At 44.4% G+C, this 10,811-nt stretch overlaps 1 protein-coding gene across 2 annotated transcripts in view; it reads left to right on the forward strand.

The window, feature by feature from the left end:
• The window catches only part of LOC112230775 (2-oxoglutarate dehydrogenase, mitochondrial-like), a 55,261-nt gene extending 44,727 nt beyond the window's left edge, over positions 1–10,534 (forward strand). The window contains exons 13-24 of one of the 2 annotated variants that reach the window (XM_042311309.1): positions 2,637–2,789; positions 3,468–3,573; positions 5,411–5,548; positions 5,750–5,900; positions 7,032–7,159; positions 7,358–7,536; positions 7,808–7,879; positions 8,003–8,131; positions 8,253–8,325; positions 8,745–8,908; positions 9,024–9,178; positions 9,347–10,534. In XM_042311309.1, the coding sequence (XP_042167243.1) occupies positions 2,637–2,789; positions 3,468–3,573; positions 5,411–5,548; positions 5,750–5,900; positions 7,032–7,159; positions 7,358–7,536; positions 7,808–7,879; positions 8,003–8,131; positions 8,253–8,325; positions 8,745–8,908; positions 9,024–9,178; positions 9,347–9,467 (1,569 nt within the window). In that variant the 3' untranslated portion in view covers positions 9,468–10,534. Of the gene's footprint in view, positions 1–2,636; positions 2,790–3,467; positions 3,574–5,410; positions 5,549–5,749; positions 5,901–7,031; positions 7,160–7,357; positions 7,537–7,807; positions 7,880–8,002; positions 8,132–8,252; positions 8,326–8,744; positions 8,909–9,023; positions 9,179–9,346 lie in introns of those variants that run through there. The other variant, XR_006080677.1, reaches the window with a different exon arrangement.
• The last annotated feature ends 277 nt before the right edge of the window (positions 10,535–10,811 follow it).

The raw sequence follows: 10,811 nt of genomic DNA on the forward strand, positions 1-10,811 counted from the left end.
GAGGGCCTGTTCGGCCCGCCTTTTGCTGTAGTCCACGATCAGCTCCTTTGTCTTGCTCACATTAAAGGAGAGGTTGTTGTCCTGGCACCACACTGCCAGTTCTCTGACCTCCCTATAGGTTGTCTCATCGTTGTCGGTTATCAGGCCTATCACTGTTGTGTCATCAGCAAACTTATTGATGGTGTTGGAGTCGTGTTTGGCCACGCAGTCGTGGGTGAACAGGGAATAGTAGGGGACTGAGTATACACCCCAGGGGGCCCCAGTGTTAAGGATCAGCGTGGCAGATGTGTTGTTGCCTATTCTTACCACCTTGGGGTGGCCAGTTAGGAAGTCCAGGATCCAGTTGTAGAGGGAGGTGTTTAGTCCCAGGTCCTTAGCTTAGTTATGAGCTTTGAGGGCACTATGGTGTTGAACGCTGTGCTGTAGTCAATGAACAGCATTCTCACATAGGTGTTCCTTTTGTCCAGGTGGGAAAGGGCAGGTTGTCCGGGAGGATGCTGTTGATGTGAGCCATGACCAGTCTTTAAAAGCACTTCATGGCTACCGACGTGAGTGGCACGGGGTTGTAATCATTTAGGCAGGTTACCTTCGCTTCCCTGGGCACAGGTGCTATGGTGATCTGTTTGAAACATGTAGGTTTACAGACTAGGTCAGGAGAGGTTGAAAATGTCAGTGAAGACACTTCACAGTTGGTCCGCGTTTGCTTTGAGTACACGTCCTGATAATCCGTCTGGCTCAGCGGCTTTGTGAATGTCGACCTGTTTAAAGGTTTTGTTCACACAGTCATCCAGAACAGCTGGTGCTCTTGTGCATGCTTCAGTGTTGCTCGCCTCGGATCGAGCATAAAAGGCATTTAGCTCGTCTGGTCGGCTCGCGTCACTGGGCAGCTCGCATCTGTGTTTCCCTTTGTAATCCATAATAGTTTTCAAGCCCTGCCACATCCAACGAGCGTCAGAGCCGGTGTAGTAGGATTCAATCTTAATCCTATATGGACGCTTTGCTTGTTTGATGTTTCGTCTGTGGGCATAGCGGGATTTCATATAAGCGTCCGATTTAGTCTCCCGCTCCTTGCCTGTAATCCATGGGATATGTACGTACAGTCACTGTGGGGACGACGTCGTCGATGCACTTATTGATGAAGCCGATGACTGAGGTGGTGTACTCCTCAATGCCATTGGATGAATCCCGGAACATATTCCAGTCTGTGCAAAACAGTCCTGTAGTGTAGCATCCGCATCATCTGACTTCTTCCATACTGAACGGTACTTCCTGCTTTTGTTTTTGCTTGTAAGCAGGAATCAGAAAGATAGAATTCTGGTCAAATCTCCCAAATGGAAGGCGGGGGAAGGATTTGTATGCATCTCTGTGTGTGGAGTTAAGGTGGTCTAGGATTTGTTTTTCTCTGTTTGTACATGTGACATGCTGGTAAAAATTTGGTAAAACTGATTTAAGTTTGTCTGCATTAAAGTCCCCGGCCACTAGGAGTGCCACTTTTAGGTAAGCATTTTCTTCTTTGCTTATGGCCTTATACGGCTGGTTGAGTGCAGTCTTAGTGCCAGCATCGGTTCTGTGGTGGTAAATAGACGCCTACGAATAATATAGATGAGAACTCTCTTGGTAGATAGTGTGGTCTACAGCTTATCATAAGGTACTCTACCTCAGGCGAGCAATACCTCGAGACTTCTTTAATATTAGACATCGCGCATCAGCTGTTATTGACAAATAGACACACACCCCCACCCCTCGTATTACCAGAGGTAGCGTCTCTGTTCTGCCGGTGCATTTAAAATAGCACTAGCTCTATATTGTTCTGAATGTAGTCATGTTTTTATTCCAGCTAGTACAACCAATGACTAACTATAGCTAGGGCATATCTCTAGTTTAGCAATAGATACTGTTGTTTTGACTGTATAGCATAATTTAATAAGATTACCAATGATTAGCTTGGTAGCTAGGATATATCAGTCAGCTAACTATTTACAATAACAGCAGTTCATTAATAAGTCAATACACACTCAATTATATGCAGAAATGTGGAAATCTTACCTTATTTTGGCACAGTGGCTTGGTATGGGCAGCTATTAATCAATGAATTAATAGATTCATAGAATGGAGTTAGAAGGGTGACCTCCTACTTTGAAAGGACATGAAGTGTTGGCTGTGCACTTGACCAGGGATACCACATTTAACCCCACCCAAATTTGAACATCGAAATATCAAATTGTTTTGCGGTTTTAAATTCAGAAACGAATTAACAAGCTTTAACATTGCCGAGTGGTCAGTTTGAACTATTTAGCTATTTATCTTGACCACCGTAACAACAGACACCAAAGTGTTCTGTCAGTCCTCCAGATCAACATTCATTCCTGCACTTTGGCTGTTGTTAAATCACGTGCTCTTTATCACTTGACTGTCATTCAGACAGTATCTCCGATGAGATACATTCAGGTGGGGCATCCATGAAAACAATTGTAGCAGCTCCAAACAGTTGTACACTACTAGAGATGCACACTGGTACCCTAGTTTATAGAAAGACCCAAATATGTAGCCCATGCAGGAAACATGCCATAACAAGCTGATTTCTAATGTGTGTGTGTGTGTGCGTGTGCGTGTGTGTGCGTGTGTGTGTGTTACAGGTGTGTTACAGGCGTAACGGCCACAATGAGATGGACGAACCCATGTTCACCCAGCCTCTGATGTACAAGCAGATCAAGAAGCAGAAAGGAGTCCTACAGAAATACGCTGAGAAACTCATAGCAGAGGGAGCTGTCACCAGACAGGAGTATGAGGTATTTTGTTAATTAATGTTGAGTTGCAATCCCCCTTATGACTTCTGAACAGACTAATTTCATCGGGGCATGGACTCTGCAAGGTGTCGAAAGTGTTCCACAAGGATGCTGGCCCATGTTGACCCCAATGCTTCCCGTAGTTGTGTCAAGTTGGCTGGATGTCCTTTGGGTGGTGGACCATTCTTGATACACACGGGAAACTGTTGACTGTGAAAAACCAAGCAGTTCCTGACACAGGCAGGTGCGCCTGGCACCTACTACCATTCCCCGTTCAAAGGCACTTAAATATTTTGTCTTGCCCATTCACCGCCTGAATGGCACACATACACAAACCATGTCACAATTGTCTAAAGGGTTAAAAACAAGTGACATCAATAAGGGATCATAGCTTTCACCTGAATTCACCTGGGCTGTCTATGTCATGGAAAGAGCAGGTGTTCTTAATGTTTTGTGCACTCAGTGTATACTATACACCATAGACTGCCCATATACATCATGTAGCATAAACAGTCCTTACAAACCTCTACTTGCAGTAGATATTATATTCTGTCCTCTGTCTTTATATGAAAGACTGTCCTAATACAGAATGTACTCACTGATTGATATGAGGTACCAAGGTGTTGTTGTTGAGGATTACTTAATTTAACATTAAATGGATATTAACCCTCTCCCCTCTAGGAGGAGATTGCCAAGTATGACAAGATCTGCGAAGAGGCTCACACTCGCTCCAAAGACGAGAAGATTCTACACATCAAACACTGGCTAGACTCACCCTGGCCGGTGTGTGTGTGTGTGTGTGTGTGTGTGTGTGTGTGTGTGTGTGTGTGTGTGTGTGTGTGTGTGTGTGTGTGTGTGTGTGTGTGTGTGTGTGTGTGTGTGTGTGTGTGTGTGTGTGTGTGTGTGTGTGTGTGTGTGTGTGTGATACCCTAAGTTTTACAATATATTGTAAGTGCATACAGTACCAGTCAAAAGTTTGGACACACCTACACATTCAAGGGTTTTTCTTTATTTGTACTATTTTCTACATTGTAGAATAATAGTGAAGACCTCAAAACTATGAAATAACACATGGAATCAGGTAGTAGCTAAAAAAGTGTTCAACAAATCAAAATAAATTTACATTTTAGATTCTTCAAAGTATGCACCCTTTGCCTTGATGACAGCTTTGCACACTCTTGGAATTCTCTCAACCAGCTTCACCTGGAATGCTTTTCCAACAGTCTTGAAGGAGTTCCTACATATGCTGAGCACTTGTTGCCTGCTTTTCCTTCACTCTGCGGTTCAACTCATCCCAAACCATCTCAATTGGGTTGAGGTCAGGTGATTGTGGAGGCCAGGTTATCTGATGCAGCACTCCACTGATACAGCACTTACTCAGCCTGGAGGTGTGTTTGGTCATTGTCCTGTTGAAAAACAAATGATAAGCGCAAACCAGTTGGGATGGCTTACTGCTGCAGAATGCTGTGGCAGCCATGTTGGTTAAGTGTGCCTAGAATTTTAAATAAATCACAGTGTCACTAGCAAAGCACCCCACACCATCACACCTCCTCCTCCATGCTTCACGGTGGGCATTTCACATGCGGAGAACTTCCGTTCACCTACTCTGCGTCTCACAAAGACACGAACGGTTGGAACCAAAAATCTCAAATTTGGACTCATCAGACCAAAGGACAGATTTCCACTGGTCTAATGTCCATTGCTTGTGTTTCTTGGTCCAAGCAAGTCTCTTGTTATTATTGGTGTCCTTTAGTAGTGTTTTTTTTGCAGCAATTCGACCATGAAGGCCTAATTTCACGCAATCTCCTCTGAACAGTTTATGTTTAGATGTGTCTGTTACTTGAACTCTGTGAAGCATTTATTTGGGCTGCAATTTCTGAGGCTGGTAACTCTAATGAACTGATCCTCTGCAGCAGAAGTAACTCTGGATCTTCCTTTCCTGTGGCGGTCCTCATGAGAGCCAGTTTTATCATTGCTCTTGATGGTTTTTAAGACTGCCCTTGTAGAAACTTTTAAAGTTCTTGAAATTTTCCACATTGACTGACCTTCATGTGTTAAACCAATGATGTACTGTCATTTCTCTTTGCTTATTTGAGCTGTTCTTGCCATAATATGGACTTGGTATTTTACCAAATAGTGTTGTCTTCTGTATAGCACCCCTACCTTGTCACAACACAGCTAATTGTCTCAACAAACGCATTAAGAAGGAAAGAAATTCCACAAATTAACTTTTAACAAGGCACACCTGTTAATTGAAATGCATTCCAGGTGGCTACCTCATGAAGCTGGTTGAGAGAATGCCAAGAGTGTGCAAATCTGTCATCAAGGCAAAGGGTGGCTACTTTGAAGCATCTCAAATATAAAATATACATATACCAGTCAAAGGTTTTAGAACACCTACTCATTCAAGGGTTTTTCTGTATTTTTACTATTTTTTACATTGTAGAATAATAGTGAAGACATCAACACTATGAAATAACACATATGGAATAATGTAGTAACCCAAAAAATGTCCAAACTTTTGACTGGCACTGTATTTGTGTGTGTGTGTGTGTGTGTGTGTGTGTGTGTTTTATTCTCTGTGTAAGCATACACTAACAGTGTGTATTCTTTATCAATGTGAGTGTGTGTAGGTTTCTTCAAGATGGATGGCCAGCCCAAGAGTATGACCAGTCCATCTACAGGCCTGACTGAGGAGGAGCTGGGACACATAGGACACATTGCTTCATCTGTCCCTGTGGAAGACTTCACCATACATGGAGGTAGACAACCACGCACATACACTCAAACACACAAGTGCATACACAAACCCATACACACACATACATACACACACGTGTGGACACACACACTACCTGTGGAAGACAAGTACAGCATAACCTATGTACATGCTCACACATCCATCTATGTGTGTGTGTGTGTGTGTGTGTGTGTGTGTGTGTGTGTGTGTGTGTGTGTGTCAGGTCTGAGTCGTATACTAAAGGGTCGTGCGGCGATGGTGGGCCAGCGTGTGTGTGACTGGGCTCTAGGAGAGTACATGGCCTTTGGCTCGCTGCTCAAGGAGGGAACACACATACGTCTCAGTGGACAGGACGTGGAGAGAGGAACCTTCAGGTACTACCGTCACCCTTACGACAGCCTCTGTCAATGTTATGACTGGATGTTGTACTAAAGTCTCTTGTTTGGCAGCGTTATGTGTTATTTGTCATTGCTGAATTATATATTTACATTTTATTTGGAATTGTACACATTTGCTGCTAAATGCTGAATTGCAGCATACATCTGTAGGCCTACGTAATTAAGTAAATATAATACAATAAAACATGAAAATATGAGATATACAGTCCATTTGGAAAGTATTCAGACCCCTTGACTTTTTCAACATTTTGTGACGTTACAGCCTTATTCTAAAATGTATTACATCGTTTTTTCCCTCATCAATCTACACACAATACCCCAAAATGACAAAGAATAAACAGGTTTTTAGAATTTTTTTAATGAATTTACCACAGATGGACTCCAATCATCTCCAGGATGATCAATGTAAACAGGATGCACCTGAGCTCAATTTCGAGTCTCATAGCAAAGGGTTTGTCATTATGGAGTATTGTGTGTAGATTGATGAGGAAAAACATTAATTGAATCAATTTTAGAATGAGGCTGTAACGTAACACAATGAGGATACAGTGAAGGGGTCTGAACACTTTCCGAATGCACTGTAGTATACAATATTACAGTTAAGCAGCATTAAGCAGTCTCACCAAGTAAGGCGTAGGGCTGTTGTAGTATCTGTCAGTCCGAGTAGGGGGAAGGTTCAGTTCAGTTTGTGACTGGATCGGGTAGATCTGACATGGCCCCTTGTCTGAGGCAGCCATTTGTTGTAGTCCTGGGATTTTGCAAGCTTCTGGGCAAAGGATCTGCAGAGGTGGGTGCGGCGGGACTCCAAGGACTGCAAGCCCATGTCACTGCATGCAGTCGTAGGATGTGTAGGTGGGGCTCATGGTGATTTTGGTTGCACGTGTTGGATCTTCTCCTGTTGGTTATGTTGGTGGGCTTTGAGACCTGGGAGACCTGGGTGCCATACTGAAGTGCTATTGTCACATATTGGTGGTATATTAACTCTTATTTACTCTCTCTCTCCATGTCTCTCCCTTGCTTCTACCCACCCCTCTACCTCTCCCCTTCTCTCTCTTTTCTCTACCCATAACTCTCTATCTCTCTCCTTCTCCATCTCCCTCTATACAGTCACAGACACCATGTTCTCCATGACCAGAATGTAGATAAGAGGATCTGTATTCCCATGAACCACATCGCTCCTAACCAGGCTCCATACACTGTCTGTAACAGCTCTCTGTCAGAGTACGGAGTATTGGGTTAGTACACACACATATACACACACATAGACACACGCGTACATGTACGCAGACATGCGCACACACATGCAGATGCAGTCTATTATTTTGCTGTCTTTACGGTACATGCCACAGCATTATGAGGATTTGTCTGTTTTTTTAGTTCCCTCATGCTTTCTGACCTGAACATCTCTCTCTCTCCTTTCCTCCCCCCTCTAGGTTTCGAACTGGGTTTTGCCATGGCTAGTCCCAATGCTCTGGTTCTGTGGGAGGCCCAGTTTGGGGACTTCCACAATACAGCCCAGTGTATCATAGACCAGTTCATCTGCCCAGGACAGGCCAAGTGGGTCAGACAGAACGGAATAGTCCTACTGCTACCTCATGGCATGGAAGGAATGGTAGGAACTACTGTCTGTCCGTCCATCCATCTGTGAGGCAGAGTATGTGAGTGTAAACCTGTGTGTGTGTGTGTGTGTGTGTGTGTGTATGTGTGTGTGTGTGTGTGTGTGTGTGTGTGTTTAAGTCCGCCCGTCTGTCTGCCTCAGTCTCTGAGAACAGAATAGCACTGCTGCTCCCACCACTTATCTATAAGTCTGTCTTCGCTTTGAAGAACATTGTCTGTTCTCACAAACGGATGATAAACTACATATCCCATGATCCTATACTCAGGGTCCAGAGCACTCGTCAGCCCGACCAGAGAGGTTCCTGCAGATGTGTAATGAAGACCCGGATGCATACCCTGTAAGTGTGTGTGTGTGGGTGCGTGTGTAGGTGTGGGTGCGTGTGTAGGTGTGGGTGTGTGTGTAGGTGTGGGTGTGGGTGTGGGTGCGTGTGTGTATGACCTGTCCCTTCTCTCATGCATAGAAATTCTCTGCTGAGGAGTTTGCTGTGCGTCAGCTGTATGACTGTAACTGGATCATAGTCAACTGCTCTACACCAGCTAACTACTTCCACGTCCTCCGTAGACAAATACTACAGCCCTTCAGGAAGCCTGTGAGTGCCACACACATACATTCAGGTTTACAGAACCACGTCCTTCACATACACTCTACACACACACATCTCTCCTCTTTTTCGCTTATTTTCTCCCTCTCTCTTTCTCTCTGCCCTCCAGCTGATAGTCTTCACCCCCAAGTCTCTGCTGCGCCACCCTGACGCCAAGTCCAACTTTGACGACATGCTGACAGGTGAGGGAGGATTTAGGTTAGCAAGGCGAGGAGGTTGGAAGCTAGCTATGGTCATGATGGCTCCTTCTAACATCTGATGTACAGTACTGTAGTTAAGTTATTCGGTAGCAAAGCTATCTTAGCTAAGATATCTGGTGGAACAGGATGATTGTCTGAAGTGTCTGCTTGTCACCAGACCTGAGTTCAAATGGTTTCAATCAAATGCACTGAGCGGGGGTTGCACTTTGGGGACTATTCCATTGGGTTCCATTGCACCAGGCAATTATTTGAAAGAAAACAAATACTATTTAAATACTGCTTATCAGACCAATGAGAGACGAACGAGTGTTTGTGTGTGTGTGTGTGTGTGTGTGTGTGTGTGTGTGTGTACCGTACGTATGTGTGTTTCTATACTGTGTGCTTGTGTGTGTGTGTTTCAGGTACCCACTTCCAGCGTCTGATCCCAGACAGTGGTCCTGTGTGTGAGAAGCCAGATGGGGTGAAGAGGATTGTGTTCTGTACTGGGAAGGTCTACTATGAACTGACCCGAGAACGCAAGAACAGAGGCATGGATAATACTGTGGCCATTGCACGCATAGAGCAGGTACACACACACACACACACACACACATGCATACATGCACACAGGTACAGTGCACACACACACACACTTACAATCTCATCTCTCTCTCTCCTCCATCTATCTCTTTCTCCTCCAGCTCTCTCCCTTCCCGTTTGACCAGGTGAAGGTGGAGACAGATCGTTATCCCAACGCTGACCTGGTGTGGTGCCAGGAAGAGCACAAGAACCAGGGTTACTATGACTACGTCAAACCCCGCCTCCGCACCACCGTTGACCGCACCCGCCCCGTTCGGTACGACCAGCCTCCTTCACTCACACCTGCTCACAGGGGAAGATATCAATGAATAATTTGAATGAACCTGGTCAAAGAGTTGTGTTTTGTATTAAATGTGTTCTCGCTTCTTTCTCATGTTTGTATGTGTGTATGTGTGAATGTGTGTTTATGTATGTGTGTGTGTAGGTATGCTGGTCGTGGGCCAGCAGCAGCTCCAGCTACAGGGAACAAAGCAGCTCACCTGGTGGAGTTACAACGCTTCCTAGATACAGCTTTTAACCTGGACGCATTCACTGGGCAGTCCTAACGCACTTATACTATAATCCCTATGCCCTATACCCCTCAATCTCAACTCTGGACCTCCCAGCCAGTTCCACTGCATTTTCTCAATGTCCCCTCTAATCAGGGACTGATTTAGACCTGGGAAACCAGATGGGTGCAATTAATTATCTGGTAGAACAGAAAACCAGCAGGCTCCGGACCTCGTAGGGCTGAATACCACCGACCTATACACCACACACTACCCTTACCTCACCTGCTGAAGTTACACTGCTTTTTAGTCAGGTTTTAACCTGGATGTATACACTTGAGTCTTAGTAGACTTAGACCCTAGACTCTAACCCCAACACCCTTAATCTTACTCGTATCCCTAAACCAGCATACACTGGATAGTCTTAACACCCTGAACCCTCATTCAGTTTCTCTATATTATTTATATATCAAGACACACTATGAACTATCTGCTATGAAAGACCTTAGATACAATGATACGCACACTGACTGACCATAGGTCCTCTTGCACTGTTGAGCAACATAGGAAATGTCCATGCAGTTTGACAATGGATCCATTTTAAGAGGAATGTATTCAACCATACAAATGCCCTCCATTTTCCTCTCTCACTTTCCATCTCTCACTACTCATTCTCCATTTTCCTCTCTCACTTTCTATCTCTCACTACTCATTCTCCATTTTCCTCTCACTACTCATTCTCCATTTTCTCCATCCCTCTCTTCCTCTGTGTTTTAACCTTCTTTCATTTATTCTTCCCATTCATCATCTCTTTCATTCCCCTCTTATTCTTTCTCTTTTCTTGACCACTCACCGCCTTCTCTTTTCTCCTCCTCCCTACTTTTCCCTCTCTTCCACCTCCTGTGCCAAATGTAAACAAACTGTTGGGAGATGAGAAATTCCTATTATATTATATAAAAACAGTGTATAAGCTTTGCTAGTAACTTATGAAGAGACAAGGTAAAAATGCCTACTGGTCTGGTGGGGATCTCTTTCGGACTAAGTAAAGGATTTATTTATTTTCGCATAGTGTTCTATTTGTTCTGTAATCATTTATTCATTCAATAAAGACATTGTTGGTGTCATCATGTGAGCCTTCAAATGCTTTTCAGGTATCTCATATCTTACATATTAATAACTTATTAATAACATATCTCGGGTGTGTCAGCAGTGCTCAGTTTATTTTACCAATAAACACTGTGATGTCATCAAAACTCATTCAATTAGCTGGGACTGGCTCCCCTGTGGGTGGGCTTCAAAGTGGGTGGGCCTGGCTCCCTGTGGGTGGGCCTGGCTCCAAAGCGGGTGGGCCTGGCTCCAAAGTGGGTGGGCATTTGCTTCCCAGGCCATAGATTAGGGCCT

The sequence above is a fragment of the Oncorhynchus tshawytscha genome, linkage group LG33, assembly GCF_018296145.1.
Source record: "Oncorhynchus tshawytscha isolate Ot180627B linkage group LG33, Otsh_v2.0, whole genome shotgun sequence".
NCBI lineage: Eukaryota > Metazoa > Chordata > Actinopteri > Salmoniformes > Salmonidae > Oncorhynchus > Oncorhynchus tshawytscha.